At 45.8% G+C, this 19,690-nt stretch overlaps 1 protein-coding gene and 1 pseudogene across 1 annotated transcript; both read left to right on the top strand.

The window, feature by feature from the left end:
- Window positions 1-915: 915 nt before the first annotated feature.
- Window positions 916-4,992, top strand: LOC144486220 (interferon-induced protein with tetratricopeptide repeats 5-like). Its single transcript, XM_078204294.1, has 2 exons — window positions 916-978; window positions 2,735-4,992. The coding sequence occupies exons 1-2, from the start codon at window positions 971-973 to the stop codon at window positions 4,215-4,217; spliced, it is 1,491 nt and encodes a 496-aa protein (XP_078060420.1). The 5' UTR covers window positions 916-970; the 3' UTR covers window positions 4,218-4,992.
- An 8,382-nt stretch (window positions 4,993-13,374) lies between these two features.
- On the top strand, window positions 13,375-19,686 carry LOC144486230 (antiviral innate immune response effector IFIT1 pseudogene; annotated as a pseudogene).
- The last annotated feature ends 4 nt before the right edge of the window (window positions 19,687-19,690 follow it).

The following is a 19,690-nucleotide window of genomic DNA, read 5'->3' as shown; positions in this document are numbered from 1 at the left end:
ACAGTTGTTCATTTCTTTTTGGCTCCTTTGGCACTGTTCAGGAAAAGTATCGAACCATTGACTCATACAGCAGAAGCAATGAACCGAATGTGCAGGAATTCAGCACCCATTCAAGCCACACAGAAAATGGTCAGAATATGGATAACTGACAACAGTTCCTTTTGTATCACAGATCGCCCAAGGGCACCCATGTGGTTACCAAAAATGGTATTGGCAAAGTGGGAGACAAAATCCTACTGCCAATCAAAAGGCAGAAGCATAAATCATTGATTGCTGGTCATCAGATGCCAGGCCCACGCAGGACAGCCAGATTCGAGTCCAACAATATGCTTCTTATTGAAGATACAGGGAACCCGACAGGGAAACGCATCAAGGTGCCTGTCCCCACCAGCCTGAGCATTTGCCTGATGGACCTGCTGAGTTACAATGGCAATGGTCAACTCTGACAGTGCTTTATGGAGCGTAACAACTGTCTCATGCAGGTCAAGCATGGCTTCCATTGTAGACACGGACATTCCAGGAGTTAAAATCGGTTCAATTATATCAGCTCTGCATCAGTAGATAAAAATCGCTTCAGTCATGCAAAAAAACAGAATGAGGCAGGGTGACGATGGAGGAGGCAGGGTTGTAAGCGAAATAAACTTTGAGCTGTAATCATCACTATTATCTGGCTGATGTTTGTAATTGTCTCCATGGAGATCTGTATCAAACAAGTTTAGCATCAGACTTGCATGAATACAAACAATGGTTTATATTTTCATTTCTTTTCTGGTCAACAATTTGTTCTTGACTTTCATTTCATCGGTTTAGTTTCGATTCCCAGTCAGGAAATGATCACACGCAGTTTATGTCACAATCAGTTAATGAGTTAAAGAGCATAACACACCCAACACTCACAACATTCGTGTTGATCAACTCACCATCACGAGTAGAGTTGTAGCTGAAACAGGAATTCAACCCATATTCCATAATGATGAGGTAAAGATCATCGGAATTGCTTTAGTATTGAGGCCGATGTGTAGACTACTGAACACTGAGCTTGTTTTGAGGAAGAAACATGTACACTTTACAAAGCAGTTAATATGCAAAGAACTGGAATTATTTATCCACAGGGTGTGTCGCTAATCGAGATTGGTGATTATAGGAAAACATAATGCAATAGGTAGATCTTTTTAAAATGTATATTGGTTAATAACTCAAATTGAATATATTTCTAATCAGACTTCGTTCAACATCCAAATTTTAATTTTTGTAATCACATCCAGTCAGTGTCCTCAAGTTATATGTAGACTTTCAAGAAAGAAGGTTCTGTTTCCGAGTAATTTAGGAGAGTTTTACTGAAGTAAAGTTGTGATTCTCAGCACTTAGAGGTGTACAACACAAATTAAAGCAATCCGAATCCTAAATCAAAGTGAGAGTACAGCCTGAACTGGAATGGAAAGGAGGGGAGGTAGTTTGGAATGTAACAGCAGAGTTGCAGCTAAAAGTGGGGAAGAGAAGGAAATGTACTTGCTGAAATGGAGACTGAGGGGGTGATTTTGAACTCGCGCTCTCCGTCTGCGGGAATGACTGCACATGCTCAGAGTCCAGAGAGCGCAATTCACGCCATTGTTTACTAGCTAAATGATTTTTTTTGGCAGTATCTCGTAAATTCTGGACAGAGGTTTCTCTGGAGAGAATAATATTGATTGAACTAATTATTAATATTTATCACAAGGAAATATTGGGTTTCTTACCCTTTATATCACAAGTAGTGTCATTCCAGTAAAGTTAGCAAAAGAGATCATTCAACCTCAGCAAATCGACCAGTGAAATATTCACAAATTCCAATGTGGAGCAAAAATCAATGAGGCTCTGCTGATATTCCTTCCCAGATGAATTTATTATGAATTGCGCTGAGATTATTTTAAAACTCCATATCTTGTATGTATTAAGTTAATATCATAAAATGTAATCAACAGTTTTTTTTAAGTTTATATCTCAGGGAAACATACTCCTAGTCGCTTTACAAATCTGTTTTATTTTTAAGTATCATTCAGAAGGCAAACACATTACCTGTACAGATGACAGAGATAATGTAAGGTTACAGTACACAGTGTATAAAGGCTGGCAAGAAAATATCTGATTTGTGTATGATGTGGCCCAAGCTTTCTGTGAACATTTAAGGTTATCCGCCCAAGGATAACAATGGCTGGAGAAATAATGTTGATAATAAAGCGTCTTGGCCTGAATCTCTCCCCTGTCTGGGAGCAACCGTTCTCCACCACCCAACACACAAACCCAATCACCACCTCACCCTTGACTGCGAAACAGACTTTCTGGTCTTTAGCCATCAACAAGCAGCTCCCTATCTGACTGGGAATGAAAGAATTTGTGTTTTAGAATTAACATTCACAATGTAGTGAGGATGATTCTATTGCAGATTAGAATGCAAGAATAGCACTGGACAAATGCAACAGACATTGTTGTTCATGACATTGTGAGTGGAAGGGATTGTGGTGTTACTGAGCAGTGACCGACAGGCCAGGATCTAATACAACAGCCACCATGAAGCAAATATGAGGAAGCAGCACAGTCCTCATATTTCCTTATGCAGGTGGTGTGCAGAGCAAGTCTCCGTGACCAGAATTTTCATTGAGTCCGGAATCAGGAGAATGCTTCAGAAATTAAATGGAGGGAGAAGGTGTTTCAGTTAGTCTGAGATGAGTTTTGATGATTTTTTTTTCTGTTACAGTAACACACGGGAGGATTTGTTGAGAGTGAAGCTCGATCAGCTTCAATGTCACTTCACGTGGGCGCCACAGAAAGAAAACATTGACTTGGATAATTTGCAGCAAAGATTAGAAGATTCAATACAGCTCGATGTGAAATATCGAGCCAGGTCTTACAACCAACTCGCTTTTGTAAACTGCCTGCAAGGAAACTGTGAGGAGGCGATTCAAAACTTACAGGGAGCTGAAAAGATTCTGAGGGAGAATCAAAAAGATGAATTTGAAAAAAGAATCATCGTCACCTATGGAAACCGTGCCTGGGTCAATTATCACATGGGACAACTGACAGAGGCTCAGTCCTACCTCGACAAACTGGAGAGGATCTGTCAACAATTTCCTGATGCCTCTCGGTATACAGCAATGATACCTGAAGTGTACGGGGAGAAGGGTTGGGCACTGCTGAGCTCTGCTGCTCAATATTATGAAGATGCAATGGAATGTTTTAAAAAGGCTCTGGAGGAAGATCCGGATAACACGGAATGGAATGTTGGATATGCGACTGTTCTGTTTCGTCTGGAATGGTTTTCTGGTACCCCAGAGAGTCGTGGGCCCAGTGAAGCAATGAAGCAGTTGAGACGTGTGCTGGAGCTTGATCCAGATCACACTGTAGCCATGGTGCTGCTGGCTCTAAAACTACAAGAGTTCAATCAGAAGGAAGAAGCATTGAAATTCATTAATAGAGCGTTGCAGAAATCCCCTGATCTTCCATATGTGCTTCGTTATGCTGCAATGTTTTACAGAAAGGAAGGAGATGTGGAAAAAGCTCTGAATCTGTTGAAGAAAGGATTAGAAATTACCCCAAGCTCTACCTTCTTACACCATCAAATAGGTCAGTGCTACAGAACCAAATTGTATGAACTGATGAAATATCCAGGCAGCAAAGGTCCTCGCAATGCTGCTCCTCAAAACAGAGCTGAACTGATCAAACTGTGCAAGTTTCATTTTCAAAAGGCTTTTGAAAACCGACCATTAACATCCATTAAGGCACACCTGGATTTTGCAGGGATCTGTTCATTAAATGAAGAATATCGCAAAGCAAAGGAGATCTATAAGCATCTACTGACACTGGAGGGTATACGTCCAGAGAATAAACAGGCAATATGTTTACAGGCTGGGTTATTTGAACTCAATCATAAGAAATCAGACTCAAATGCTATTGACCATTTTCTGGAAGGAATGAAAGTCAATTATGACTCAATAGAACAGAAAAAGTGTCGAGAAAACCTGGAGATGACAGCAACAAGATGCCTTCGCAAGAATCCTAGAGACAGCAAGGCCCTTGGTGTTCATGGGTTCCTGCACCAGCTGGATGGGGAGAGATGTGAAGCTATTAAATGCTTTGAAAAGGCTTTGGAGTTTGATCCTGACAATGAAACATATCTAAGTGCTCTTTGTGAATTACGCCTTTCCATCGAGGATGACAATCACTCTCCCAATGAAAACTAAACACATTTTTGGAAAATGTATTGATGTCTCTGATACTGGAGCCCAGTCCGTGTATGTTAATGAGGACCCCGCCCACTTTGGGTGAGCAGTTTAACACAGTTTCCACCAAGTGGGGAGATTTAAAATCACCTCCATCAAATTCTAATGTAACCTAGATAACTGGGAGATAGATATAAACTGATGGCCAAATATAGATTAAAGTATGTTTTGTTTGGATCTCCATTTGTTTTGTGATTTTAATAGGAAAATATTCGAGCTGGTATTTTAAGCTTCAGTGAACTCTGTGTGATTTATACTCTGCTGATGGTAATGACAGTGTAATAACAATATCCAATCCAGCCTGTAGTGGGTATAATAAAACCACTCTGCCACCCTATCTCTCACTTGCTGCCTCTTCTCAGGAAAGTTGCCCATTGGGTGAAAGGCTTTCCACATGTAACACTGGAGAAAGGGCCAACAGTCAGTGCAGCCCCTTCAGATAAAGCAACTCTTGATTCTGTTGCTCTGAGGATTTGCTGACAGACGATCAGACTCCCATCCAGAGCGTTCACTCAGATCTCAGTCTCTGTCACTGGGAGTCTCCCTGTCCTGTAACTTGTCAGCTTCACCAACTCTTCATCAAACCATCCCAGACCCTCACTGGCCAACACAGAGCAGCTCGGACAATAGCCGGGAAAGACCATTTTCTACCGACTGTCACCATCTCACTGAAGGGGAAAGCAGTAAATGGGGGAAGGCTAAAGGATATAAAAATGGGTTAAATTGGATTGAAATGAATAAAACACAATGGCTGCAGATACTGATTTTATAAACAGTGATTTTAATAGTAATTGTATATTCAGAGACTGAATGTTAAAACAACCAATAAAATTATACTGTGGCCAAGATTTTCTGTGTTGCTAATCTCATTGGATGAGAATGGGTTTGTGGTTCAGAATATGATGAGGGTAAAATCTGCAAGTTAATTCCTGTTGGTCGGGAATGTTTACAGCCAGGTTTGAACGTTTTCATGAGCAACATTTCAGGTACTTCATCCTGATCAACACACAGCAACCTGGTCACAAGTTACATACTCCATTTTGAGGTTGGCACCTCTCGGTCAAGGGAAGATGTTATAAGAATTGAAAACTAAGACGATAGGGTGGCACAGTGGCTAGCCCTGCTGTGTCTCATTGCCAGGAATCCGTATTTGATTCCAGTCTTGGGTGACTCTCTGTGTGGAGTTTGCATGTTCTCCTTGTTTATTTATTAGTGTGACAAGTAGGCTTATATGACACTACAACGAGTCCGCCATCTGAGGAAAGATAAAACAGGTTGGGTCCATACTCCTTGGAGTTCAGAAGAATGAGAAGTGATGTGTTTGAAACATTTAAGTTTCTTCGGGGCTTTAGACAGTATGAATGTTGGGAGGATCTTTCCACTCATAAAATATTGTAGGATCAGAGAGCATAGTTGCGGAATAAGTTGTATTCATTTCAGACAGATTTCAGGGAGAATTTCATCTCTCTGACTGATGTATCTTTGGAATTCTTTACCCAGAAAACTATGGAGGCCGAATCCTTGAATATTTTCATGGCTGAGATCGATAGGTTTTTAATCAGTAGGGGAATTAAAGGTTACGGAGATAAGACAGGAAAGAGAACTTAGCAAGTGTTAGATCAGACATGATCTTATTAACTGGCAGAGCAGACTTGAAGGCTTAATGGGCTACTCCTGAGCCTCTTTCTTATGGTCTTGGTTAAGAAGGGGAAAATGGAGTACATGAGAAAGCTTATGGGGAACATATGACTGGAAAAGATTCTACAGGTGTGTGAAGAGAAAAAGATTGGTGAAGGTCCTTTACAGTCAAAAACAAGGGGAATTATAATGGGGAAAAAAGAAATGGCTGACCAACTATATACGTATTGGATCTGTCTTCACAAAGGAGGACACAAAGAAGATGGCAGCAATGTTTCGGGAACAAAGTGAGTCAAAGACTCCAACGACTGTGCAATTCCTTATTAATTCATCTCTGAAAATCTTATAGTCACAATGTTCTGCTAGCCTGTACAGGCAATTTATGAATGAATCCATGCATTCACTCTATTTTTCTTTCCTCTTTTTAGATTTTGCATGTTCAAAGTTTAATATTTTTCAATACTTAAGTATGAAACATATGACCAGGGGACTTCATCATAAGAGCCTGAAGTCCCATCGACTCTCTTTCTTACCATTGTACTATCTGCAATAGTTCCTATTGTGTAGTGTAAAGTACTGACCTGATGCTTTTGTTCCTTCTTGTGCAAACCTGAAGCTGTTCTGTGTCTGTCCATCTTTCAGTGGCTGTACCACTTTCAAGGCTGTTGAGAGCCTTCAGCACTTCAGAACAATTCTGGGAGTGGTAATGTAGACTCTATGCTCATCCTAAACTCTGGATCTGTTGCTGCTTGAATAGTTTGGTTTATAGATTGTTATCTATGCTTGCTTCTATCCAGGCTATATCTCAGCCGCATCTGCCACACCACAATGCTCTGAATTCTTAGATGAGTCTTCAATCAATTTTCTTCTCATCTGTTCTCCAAGGATCTATAGGTCAGTCAGGTCTGCAGACTTTACTTGGAGTTTTTCTTAGTATTTTACTCATTGCCCACTGCCACCATGTCTTGTATTGTGTTCAGTATCCAGATGGGAGTTTTTAGGATTTGCCTGTTCCCCTGAGAAAGCTACTTAACACCAGTTGGTAAAAACATTTTTATTTATTTACACGTCTCTGCACAGCTTAATAACTCCACACGAGGTTCTTCTTCTGTTTCCCCCTGGATCACAGTTACCCAATCATGTGACACTGTTAAAGATTCAAGTTCATTTATTAGCATCACAATTCGGTTTACATTAACACTGCAATGAAGTTACTGTGAAAATCCCCGAGACGCCACATTCCGGTGCCTGTTCAGGTTGAGGGAGAATTTATACACCTAATCAGCATTTCGGACTGTGGGAGGAAACCGGCGGACCCAGAGGAAACCCACGCAGATATGAGGAGAATGTGCAGACTCTGCACAGACAGCAATGACATCAGAATCAGGTGTTTCTGGTAACTCTTTACTTTACAGGTTTGGCAATGAGTGGGGGTTTGAAGTCCGTGAGATTAATGGCATATCTGGAAGTCATTGGCAAATAACTCCGGAGCTATTGATGAGAAAGCTAATCGCTGAGTCGCAGCAGAGAATGTGCAATGCGATATATAAACTTTCCAAATACATCGAGCATGATTGAGGAGAGAATGGGGCAGACCATGTCAACTCTGAGAGACATCGGGCCCAATCTTACAGGCCACCCACACCATACTCTTGCAGCCGCGAGGTCGCAGAATTTGGCGCCCAACCAAATCTCCGTTCGCTGCAGTGGAATGGGAAAATCCCACCAGCATCAACGGTGATAATATTCCGGCCATGATGTCACTGGGCATTGCGACGCTGTTGTTCTGATCCACATCAAAATGCTCTCCATTGAAGCAAATACAACACGTGTGTTCAAAAGGCAATGGCCATCAGGGTCCTTGGTAAGTCGCTCCGGCACAGTTGTTCATTTCTTTTTGGCTCCTTTGGCACTGTTCAGGAAAAGTATCGAACCATTGACTCATACAGCAGAAGCAATGAACCGAATGTGCAGGAATTCTGCACCCATTCAAGCCACACAGAAAATGATCAGAATATGGATAACTGACAACAGTTCCTTTTGTATCACAGATCGCCCAAGGGCACCCATGTGGATACCAAAAATGGTATTGGCAAAGTGGGAGACAAAATCCTACTGCCAATCAAAAGGCAGAAGCATAAATCATTGATTGCAGGTCATCAGATGCCAGGCCCATGCAGGACAGCCAGATTCGAGTCCAACAATATGCTTCTTATTGAAGATACAGGGAACCCGACAGGGAAACGCATCAAGGTGCCGGTCCACACCAGCCTGAGCATTTGCCTGATGGACCTGCTGAGTTACAATGGCAATGGTCAACTCTGACAGTGCTTTATGGAGCGTAACAACTGTCTCATGCAGGTCAAGCATGGCTTCCATTGTAGACACGGACATTCCAGGAGTTAAAATCGGTTCAATTATATCAGCTGTACATCAGTATATAAAAATCGCTTCGGTCATGCAAAAAAACAGGACGAGGCAGGTGATGATGGAGGAGGCAGGGTTGTAAACAAAATAAAGTTTGAGCTGTAATCATTTATCTATCACTATTATCTGGCTGATGTTTGTAATTGTCTCCATGGAGATCAGTCTCAAACAAGTTCAGCATCAGACTTGCATGATGTGGTGAACCATTGTTGCTTCCCACTGGATAGTACTGAGCCAGGGTCTGGCCAGTACTACAAGTATGTACATATGTTGCTGTTGGGTTAGGGGTGGGTTGTTCTACTTGTTGCTGTTGGGGTTAGGGTGGGGTTGTTACACCTTTGTATTGTAGTATTGTGGTACATCCCAGTCGGGCTCCGCCTCCTGGGAGAGGTATAAAAGTCCCTGCTCTGGCTGGGACCCCTCAGTCTGGGATCGTGTATATAATTGGTAGTTGCTTTGTTACAACAAATAAAAGCCTTTATTTCCTGAGCATCAAGCCTCATGTATGATAACGCGCCTCAATTTTATTTGCTGTAAATAAACTCTCGTCGAAGAAGAAAAAAGAGAGTATGGAGCAGATACTGAAGCCGGAAAGCCTTACACTAGATCCACGTGCGGTGGGCGCCTCTAACACCTTCGACCACTGGCTGAAGTGTTTCGAAGACTACCTGGCAGCCTCCGCAGCGGTCACCACAGATGATGACAGACTCCGGGTCCTCCATGCGAGGGTAAGCGACACTGTCTACCTCGTGATCCGTGCGGCCACCGATTACACAAAGGCCCTCGAGCTTCTGAAGAAGCGTTATATCAAACCGCCCAATGAAATACACGCTCGTTACCTCTTAGCCACTCGACGACGGCAGTCTGGCGAAACGATGGAGGAATACGCGAACGAGCTCCTACAGCTAGCCAGGGGCTGTAACTGCAAAGCTGTGTCGGCAGAGCAGAGTATGAACGACCTCGCCCGAGATGAGTTTGTGGCGGGAGTCGGATCGTCGTACATTCGACTCAAACTACTGGAGAAAGGTAACCTTGACCTTACCCAGGCAATAGAGCTAGCAGAGATGCTGGAGACGGCCTCCAAAAGCCTAGTATTGTATCCTGAAGACCACGTGGAGACAACTTGGCAGGAGCAGTCGCCAATCCCTCCTCGTCCCTCGGGTTCGAAATGCTGCGTAATGGCGTGCTCACACTCGGGCCAGACGACGGCAGCAGCTCCGGGCGACCCGCGGTGTTACTTCTGTGGGGGAGCGAAGCATACTCAGCAACGGTGTCCCGCTAAAGCTGTGTTGTGCTCCGCCTGCGGTAAGAAGGGGCACTATTCGAAAGTGTGTCGATCTAAATCTAGGAACAGCAGTGCGGCCTGCGATTCCTCAGAGCCCGGTTCTTCGTCGTCGAAATCGTCGAGGGTTTCGTCCACGTGCGAGGCCAGGACGACGCCATTACGGTCGACGGAGTCGGAGATGTGTGACCACCAGGGGTCGCTGAGTTTGGCGCCATCACCCACGTGCGACCTATGGGAGCGGCCATGTTGGTCGGCACCAACCGCGAACGACCAGCAGGGGTCATCCTCGTCAATTTCAGCTGCCTGCAGTGGCGCTCATGAACCAACGGCGGCGGCGATCATCCTGGACCAGGCCAAGCCTCATAGACTTGACAAATCTATGATGAACATCCAGGTAAATGACCACTTGATTTATTGTCTGTTTGACAGCGGGAGCACTGAGAGCTTTATCCACCCAGACGCTGTGAAGCGGTGTGGACTCCGGATTCAACCTGTCAAACAGACAATTTCTATGGCATTGAGGTCCCGGTCTGTCACCGTGCTAGGGAGTTGCGTGGTAACTTTAACGGTGCAAGGCACAGTTTACGAGCGTTTCAAGCTCCTAGTGTTGCCGCACCTTTGCGCGCCAATACTTCTCGGACTTAACTTCATGGTCCACTTGAGGAGTGTAACCCTACAGTACGGTGGGCTACTCCCTTCACTTTCAGTGGGAGAACTGCAGCCTCCAAATTGCCTGTAGCCTCTCGACGCTGAAGATCACCACACCCTCCCTGTTCCAGAATCTTGTGCCAGGCTGCAAGCCCATTGCGACTAAGAGTAGGTGTTACAGCGCTGAGGATCGGATCTTCATTCGATCTCAGGTTCAGCGGCTCCTCAAAGAAAGGATCATACAACCCAGCGCTAGTCCGTGGAGAGCGCAGGTCGTGGTGGTCAAGAGTGGGAACAAACCCCGGATGGTCATTGACTATAGTCAGACCATTAATCGATACACGCAGCTGGGTGCGTATCCCCTCCCGCGCATATCTGACATGGTCAATCAGATTGCGCAGTACCGGGTGTTCTCCACCATAGACCTCAAGTCTGCCTACCACCAACTCCCCATTCGCCCAGAGGACCGACAATACACGGCTTTTGAGGCGGATGGCCGCTTGTATCACTTTCTCAGGGTTCCCTTTGGTGTCACCAATGGGGTCTCGGTCTTCCAGCGTGCTATGGACCGAATGGTGGACCAGAACAGGCTGCGGGCTACCTTCCCGTACCTGGATAATGTCGTCATCTGCGGCCATGACCAGCAGGACCACGACACGAATCTCCTGAATTTCCGACGCACTGCACCTCGCCTGAACCTGACCTACAACAGGGAGAAGTGTGTGTTTCGTACGCACTGTTTAGCCATCCTAGGATACGTGGTGGAAAACGGGGTCATTGGCCCTGATCCAGACCGTATGCGCCCCCTTTCTGAACTTCCCCTGCCCGCTAGTGCAAAAGCACTGAGAAGATGCTTAGGCTTCTTCTCTTATTATGCGCAGTGGGTTCCCAATTACGCGGCCAAAGCCCGTCAGCTCATTAAGTCCATGACTTTTCCCTTAACGCCAGAGGCCCGATTGGCCTTGGATAAATTGAAAGCCTACATCGCGAAAGCTACGATGCACGCTGTTGATGAGTCCATCCCCTTTCAGGTGGAGAGTGATGCATCTGATTTCGCCCTGGCCGCCACACTTAACCAGGCAGGCAGGCCCGTTGCATTTTTTTCCCGCACCCTTCAAGGCCCCGAAATTCGACATTCAGCGGTGGAAAAGGAGGCCCAGGCCATTGTGGAGGCCGTCAGGCACTGGCGCCATTCCTTGGCGGGAAAACGGTTCACCCTGATCACGGACCAGCGGTCCGTGGCGTTCATGTTTAATAACACGCAGAGGGGCAAGATCAAGAACGACAAGATCTTGCGGTGGAGAATTGAACTCTCCACCTATAACTATGACATCATGTATCATCCAGGGAAACTCAATGAGCCCTCGGATGCCCTCTCGCGTGGAACATGCGCCAGTATACAGGAGGACCGTTTGTAGGCTCTCCATAATGACCTATGCCATCCTGGGGTCACTCGGCTCTACCACTTTATAAAAGCCCGCAATCTGCCCTACTCGGTGGAGGACGTCAGGTCCATAACAAGAAGCTGTCGGGTATGCGCGGAATGCAAACCGCACTTTTACCGACATGACCGGGCACATTTAGTCAAGGCCACTCGTCCCTTCGAGAGACTGAGTGTCGATTTTAAGGGCCCCCTTCCCTCAACAGATCGGAATGTGTACTTCCTCAACATCATTGACGAGTACTCTAGATTCCCTTTTGTTGTTCCCTGCTCTGATACATCCGCTGCCACGGTTATCAAGGCATTCCGTGATCTTTTTACCCTGTTCGGGTACCCCGGCTACATTCACAGCGACAGGGGCTCGTCGTTCATGAGCGATGACTTGGGGCATATGGGATTGCCTCTAGTAGGACCACGAGCTACAACCCTAGGGGTAACGGACAGGTGGAACGTGAGAATGCTACAGTCTGGAAGGCTGTCTTACTGGCGTTGAAGTCAAAAAGCCTTCCAGTCTCCCGTTGGCAAGAGGTGCTCCCTGATGCGCTCCATTCTATTCGCTCACTCCTGTGTACGGCAACCAACGCTACTCCCCATCTGTTTTCATTCCCTCGGAAGTCTTCCTCGGGGACCTCATTACCGTCTTGGTTGACGTACTCAGGACCTGTCCTCCTGCGGCGACATGTAAGGGCCCACAAGTCCGACCCGTTGGTCGAACAGGTCCATCTCCTCCACGCCAACCCTCAGTATGCCTATGTGGCATACCCTGACGGGCGAGAGGACACGGTCTCGATCCGAGACCTGGCGCCAGCAGGGGACGAAGCAACCCCTGTCGCTCCCATACCCCCTGTTACAAACCCCATAACTCTTGTTTCCCCCCCGGACACGGCGCGGGCAGCATTGGGACCATTGCTTAACCCTTTTACTCCCGTGTACAGCTTGCCTGAGTCCAGAGGATGGTCGCCACTTCAGAGCGTGTCGGGACTCCATGGATTACCGTCACCTCAGGGTCAACCGGCCTGTGAGTCCATGGAAGAACACCTGGACGCCGCCTTGGGGAGAACGCCACCGCAAGTGCCTACTCCGGTGTCACCGCCGGTATTGAGGAGGTCACAACGACGGTGCGGTCCCCCTGACCGTCTGAACTTATAGACTGATGACAAATTATTCTGTTTTTGTACCCCGCCGGCCTTTGTTTTCAAAGGAGGGGTGAATGTGGTGAACCATCGTTGGTTCCCACTGGATAGTACTGAGCCAGGGTCTGGCCAGTACTACAAGTATGTACATATGTTGCTGTTGGGTTAGGGATGGGTTGTTCTACTTGTTGCTGTTGGGGTTAGGGTGGGGTTGTTACACCTTTGTATTGTAATATTGTGGTATATCCCAGTCGGGCTCCGCCTCCTGGGAGAGGTATAGAGGTCCCTGCTCTGGCTGGGACCCCTCAGTCTGGGATCGTGTATATAATTATTGGCTGCTTCGTTACAGCAAATAAAAGCCTCGTGTATGATAACGCGCATCACATGAATACAAACATTGGTTTATATTTTCATTTCTTTTCTGGTCAACAATTTGTTCTTGACTTTAATTTCATCGGTTTAGTTTCAATTCCCAGTCACGAAATGATCACACGCAGTTTATGTCACAATCAGGAAATGAGTTAAAGAGCATAACATACCCAACACTCACAACATTCGTGTTGAGCAACTCACCATCACGAGTCGAGTTGTAGCTGAAACAGGAATTCAACCCATATTCCATAATGGCGAGGTAAGGATAATCGGAATTGCTTTAGTATTGAAGCCGATGTATAGACTACTGAACACTGAGCTTGTTTTGAAGAAGATGCTCACATAGTTTACAAAGCTGTTTAAAATGCAAAGAACTGGAATTATTAATCCACAGGGTGTGTCGCTAATCGAGATTGGTGATTGTCGGAAAACGTAGTGCAATAGGTAGATCTTTTTAAAATGTATATTGGTTAATAACTAAAGTTGAATATATTTCTAATCAGACTTCGTTAAACATCCAAATTTTAATTTTTGTAATCACATCCAATCAGTGTCCTCAAGTTATATGTAGACTTTCAAGAGGGAAGGTTCTGTTTCCGAGTAATTTAGGAGAGTTTTACTGAAGTAAAGTTGTGATTCTCAGCACTTACAGGTGTACAACACAAATTAAAGCAATCCGAATCCTAAATCAAAGTGAGAGTACAGCCTGAACTGGAATGGAAAGGAGGGGAGGTAGTTTGGAATGTGACAGCAGAGTTGCAGCTAAAAGTGGGGAAGAGAAGGAAATGTACTTGCTGAAATGGAGACTGAGGGGGTGATTTTGAACTCGCGCTCTCCGTCTGCAGGAATGACTGCACATGCTCAGAGTCCAGAGAGCGCGATTTGCACCAGTGAGTTTCCGGGTTTCGATCTTCCGGCCCCTCGCCGATGGAGTGGCGTAAAACGCGTCGCAAGACTGCGGAAAGCTCATTTTAATACATTAGCATGTCATTAGTGAGCACTCTCTCCGGGACTTCCCCCTCACTAGATATTGAGCGGGCACCCACTTGATGTCATGGGGGTCTCTCCCAGTCATAAAGGTGAATATAGCCCCCAGGGGAGAGTGATATGGTCTGGTAATGTCCTCAACACTGCCCACAGCACTGCCCCTTGGCACAAGTTGACAGGTGACGGTGCTGATGATCAGAGGGGGTAAGAAGGGGCCAATGTTTGGGGGCAGGGTTAGAGAAATGCTGACTCTGATCGGGGATAGGCAAGGGGGGCCCCTGAGACTTCCTTGGTGGGAGGGAGGATTACTCAGGGTCTGAAGCAGCAGGTTTTGCTGACATGTTGAGACCCTGCCCTCTGTCTGAAGGTGTGAAACTCTCCCTCTTAATTTTTTTTGGCACTGTCTTGTAAGTTCTGGACAGAAAACGGGGCAGTTTCTCTGGAGAGAAACAGGCTGGTTTTCTCACCAAAAACAACACTCTGCCATTTTTTGGTAAGATTTCTCTCTGAGTGTGAGGGAGATGAAAGCTCACAGTAACTGGGGGTAAAGACAGGTGCAGTAGTTTGAACTGAAAGCAGAAAGTCACCATGAACGGGGTGAGGGGGTAAGAATGACAGCGAGGATTGAGGGGGGAGAGGGGAGAAGAGCGGCAACATGAAGAAGAGGCAGCTGGAGTAGGGAATGAGTTGGGATGTCCGGGGAATGGAGTGAGGCTGCGGGAATTGAACAGGAAGAAAGCAAGAAAGAAGAAGTTGTATTGATGCAACATCTCCCCACACTTCACAGGAATGTCCCAAAGTGTTTCACAATCAGTGAATTATTTTAAAATGCAGTTTGTGGGGAAAGGCACAATTGCCTCTCCCTCCCCTATTCTCTCCCCCAACTACTTTCCCCCACTCCAATCAACCAGTATAAACTGACACCCCACCACCCACTGAGTTCCCACCATCTCCCCAGCTTGTGGTGCTTTTACTTGATCCTGCCACATTCAGCCACCATTTCCTCTTTCTCTCATTCTCGATTACTTTCCACTTTATTCCATTAACTCAGAGATCATAAAATCTTCGGCTCCCTCCAGTGCAGAAGGAGGCCATTTGGCCCATTGAGTCTGCACCGACCACAATCCCAGCAGCCCTATTCCTGCAACCCCACATCTTTACCCTGCTAATCCCCCTGACACGAGGGGCAATTTAGCATGGCCAATCAACCTAACCCGTACATCTTTGGACTGTGGGAGGAAACCGGAGCACCTGAAGGAAACCCACGCGGACACTGGGAGAACGTGCAAACTCCACACAGACAGCGGGGAAATGCTGTACAACACATTTGTGCCTTTTAAATGTTGCCATCAGTAATGACCTCTGAACGCCCCCCCCCCCCGCTCCCCCATCCCCCCTCCCTTCCACGGTGCTGTAGGTTAAGGTAAGGTAACAACTTTGGGATTTAGATCCAGCGACAATGGAACAACAACAGTTCCAAGTCAGGTTGGTTTGTGACTCGGAGGGCATCTTGCGGGTGTTGGTTGTTCCCATGCACTGTTGCCTTACTCCATCTAGGTGGCAGAGGTCACAGAGCTGGAAGGAGCCTTGGTGAGTGCAGTGCATCTTGTCGATGTGACACACTGCTGCCACTGTGTGTGCTGGGGCTTTGGGGGACTGAATGTTTCTAATGGTGAATGGGGTTGGGGATGTGGGATGCAGGTTCGGGTATCCCATCATAATCCTGACCAGCGTCTTGTAAATGGGCAGGCTTTAGGGAATCAACAGGTGAGTTACTCGCCACAGAATTCCCTTCCTCTCACCTGCTTTTGTAATCAAAATGACCTGGACTTTAGGGGCACTGTATTGGTCTCCTCCACACCCCCCCCCCCCAACCTCCCTCCCCTTCCCCCCCCACCCCCCACCCCCCCACTCCCCCCTACCCCAGGCACCCCTTCTCCCCTTTGTAGAAACGTTGTTTGGAGAAATTTTTAAAAGGCAGTACTATTACACTGGGTGTTTCCTAAACAATGTGAAAACAGGACTTCCGACCTTTGGAGAGTTGCCAGCTAATCTGGATTCCGGAGTGGAGTGAGTCCAGGATATTTCATTAGGGAGTGAACAGGTTTGCTGGGGAGGGTGGGAGACAATCAGCTTTTGGGGGTTAGTGGGAAGACTCAGAGAATTGTTAGCTTCTTGTGGGCATGCCCCTGAGGCACATAGGGCGCCCTCCAGCACCCCACCCCTGAGGAGGTGGTACTCAACCCTCTTCCTGTTTTTTTACCCATAGCTGCTGATAAAGCAGGCTTCCCACTCTCATCTGCATTCTAATGCTCAGTGCAGTCTGGCAGTGGAGGCCTCGTGGGGGCCTTACCCACCCATTGTATTGTGGAGAACAGTTTGGGGTGGGCAAAGTGGTGCTGGGCTAGCCAGCCACCTGTCATATTGTATGTGCCATTCCCGCAAAAGCATGTCTGGTGGGGGACGGGTGCATCAAATTGCCCCAGTATTTATTTGGCTGGTGCAGTTAGCTTTCTGGTCAATGCAATCTGATGATTAGAGTCTGTTTTGTTGGAGATGGTCATTGCCTGGCACCCGTGTGGCATGAATATTATTTGCCACCTGTCAGCCCAAACCCAAATGTTGGCCGGTTCATGCTGCATGTGGGCACGGATTGTTTCACAAACTGAGGAGTTGGAAACATAACCAAGCACTGTGCAATAATCAGCAAAAATCCACTTGTGACTTTTTTGATGGAAGGGAGGTGATTGATGAAACAGCTGAATGTGTTTTTGGGCCTAGGACGCCACCATGAGGAACTCCTGAGGAGGTGTCACAACTCAAATTGAGAATTCTCACTGGGGAGAGCGACCTTGATCAAAATTCAACTCTTCAGAGTGCATCTATAGAAATTCCGACTGAAACCCATGTGTTCTGAAGCAGATTTGTTGAATAAATAATGAGCAACACCTATCAAAAGATTTTGTTGGAGTTCAACTGTGCAAATTGCAATCTAAATAACAAGTTAGAAATTTGCAACTTTTCAACTTTCCACATGTAATATTTTGTTTCAACAAAAATGATTTTTTTAAAGATGCATTAATATTGATTGAACTAATGATTAATATTAATCATAAGGAAATACTGGGTTTCTTACCCTTTATACCAGAAGTAGTGTCATTCCAGTAAAGTTAGTAAAGGAGGTCATTCAACCTCAGTAAATCTACCAGTGAAATATTCACAAATTCTAATTTGGAGTAAAAATCAATGAAGTTCTGCTGATATTCCTTCCCAGATCATGACATGGTGGCACAGTGGTTAGCTCTGCTGACTCACAGTGCCAGAGGCCCAGGTTCGATTCCCAGCTTGGGTCACTGAGTTTGCACGTTCTCCCCATGTCTGCTTGGGTTTCCTCCGGGCACTCCAGCTTCCTCCCACAGTCCAAAGATGTGCAGGGTAGGTGGATTGGCCACGTTAAATTGACCCTTAGTGTCAGTGGGACTAGCTAGGGGAAATGCATGGGGAAAGGGCCAGGGTGGGATTGTGGTTGGTGCAGACTCAATGGGCTGAATGGCCTCCCTCTGCTCTGTAGGGTCTATGGCTCTAGATCAATTATGCTGAGATTATTTTTAATCCCCATTTGTCATATAAATTAAATTAATGTCATGAAATGTCACCAAGTTACATCTCAATTAAACAGACCTCGCCGTTTTCCAAATCGAGTATTATTCAGAAGGCAAAGGCAACAGAGCTTCGGGTTACAGTACACAGTGAATAAAGGCTGGCAAGAAAATATCTGATTTGTGTATGATGTGGCCCAAGCTTCCTGTGAACATTTAAGGTTATCCGCCCAAGGTAACAATGGCTGGAGAAATAATGTTGATAATAAAGCGTCTTGGCCTGAATCTCTCCCCTGTCTGGGAGCAACCGTCCTCCACCACCCAACACACAAACCCAATCACCACCTCACCCTTGACTGCGAAACAGACTTTCTGGTCTTTCGCCATCAACAAGCAGCTCCCTATCTGACTGGGAATGAAAGAATTTGTGTTTTAGAATTAACATTCACAATGTAATGAGAATGCTCCTATTGCAGATTAGAATGCAAGAATAGCAGCGAAATGCACTGGGCAAATGCAACAGACATTGTTGTTCAAGGGATTGTGGTGTTACTGAGCAGTGACTATCAGGCCAGGAACTAATACAACAGCCACCATCAATGAATCAAGAGTAAGCAAAAGTTGTTTTTTTTCCCCTTACAGACAGGAGGATTCGTTGAGAATGAAGCTCGATCAGCTTCAATGTCACTTCACGTGGGTGCCACAGAAAGAAAACATTGACTTGGATGATATGAAGCAAAGATTAGAAGACTCAATACAGCTTGATGTGAAATATCAAGCCACGTCTTACAACCAACTCGCTTTTGTAAACTGTCTGCAAGGAAACCGTGAGGAGGCGATTCAAAACTTACAGGAAGCTGAAAAGATTCTGAGGGAGAATCATGAAGATGAATTTGAAAAAAGAATCATCGTCACCTATGGAAACCGTGCCTGGGTCAATTATCACATGGGACAACTGACAGAGGCTCAGTCCTACCTCGACAAACTGGAGAGGATCTGTCAACAATTTCCTGATGCCTCTCGGTATACAGCAATGATACCTGAAGTGTACGGGGAGAAGGGTTGGGCACTGCTGAGCTCTGCTGCTCAATATTATGAAGAGGCAATGGAATGTTTTAAAAAGGCTCTGGAGGAAGCTCCGGATAACACAGAATACATTGTTGGATACGCAACTGTTCTGTTTCGTCTGGAATGGTTTTCTGGTACCCCAGAGAGTCGTAGGCCCAGTGAAGCAATGAAGCAGTTGAGACGTGTGCTGGAGCTTGATCCAGATCACACTGAAGCCATGGTGCTGCTGGCTCTAAAACTACAACAGTTCAATCAGAAGGAGGAAGCATTGAAATTCATTGAGGAAGCGTTGCAGAAATCTCCTGATCATCCATACGTGCTTCGTTATGCTGCAAAGTTTTACAGAACGAAAGGAGATGTGGAAAAAGCTGTGAGTCTGTTGAAGAAAGGATTAGAAATTACCCCAAATTCTACCTTCTTACACCATCAAATAGGTGCGTGTTACAGAACCAAATTGTACGAACTGATGAATTCTCCAGGCAGCAGAGGTCCTCGCAATGCTGCTCTTCAGCAAAGAGCTGAACTGATCAAACTGTGCAAGTTTCATTTTCAAAAGGCTTTTGAAAACCGACCATTAACATCTATTAAACCACATCTGGATTTTGCAGGAATCTGTTCATTAAATGAAGAATATCGCGAAGCAAAGGAGATCTACAACCATCTCCTGTCATTGGAGGTCATACGTCCAGAGAATAAACAGGCAATATGTTTACAGGCTGGGTTATTTGAACTAAAATACATGAGATCAGAATCGAATGCCATTGACCATTTTCTGGAAGGAATGAAAATCAATTATAACTCAACTGAACGGAGAAGGTGTCGAGAAAACCTGGAGG

This window comes from Mustelus asterias, unplaced genomic scaffold (assembly GCF_964213995.1).
Source record: "Mustelus asterias unplaced genomic scaffold, sMusAst1.hap1.1 HAP1_SCAFFOLD_301, whole genome shotgun sequence".
Classification (NCBI taxonomy): domain Eukaryota; kingdom Metazoa; phylum Chordata; class Chondrichthyes; order Carcharhiniformes; family Triakidae; genus Mustelus; species Mustelus asterias.
This window is presented reverse-complemented; position numbering and strand designations above follow the sequence as displayed.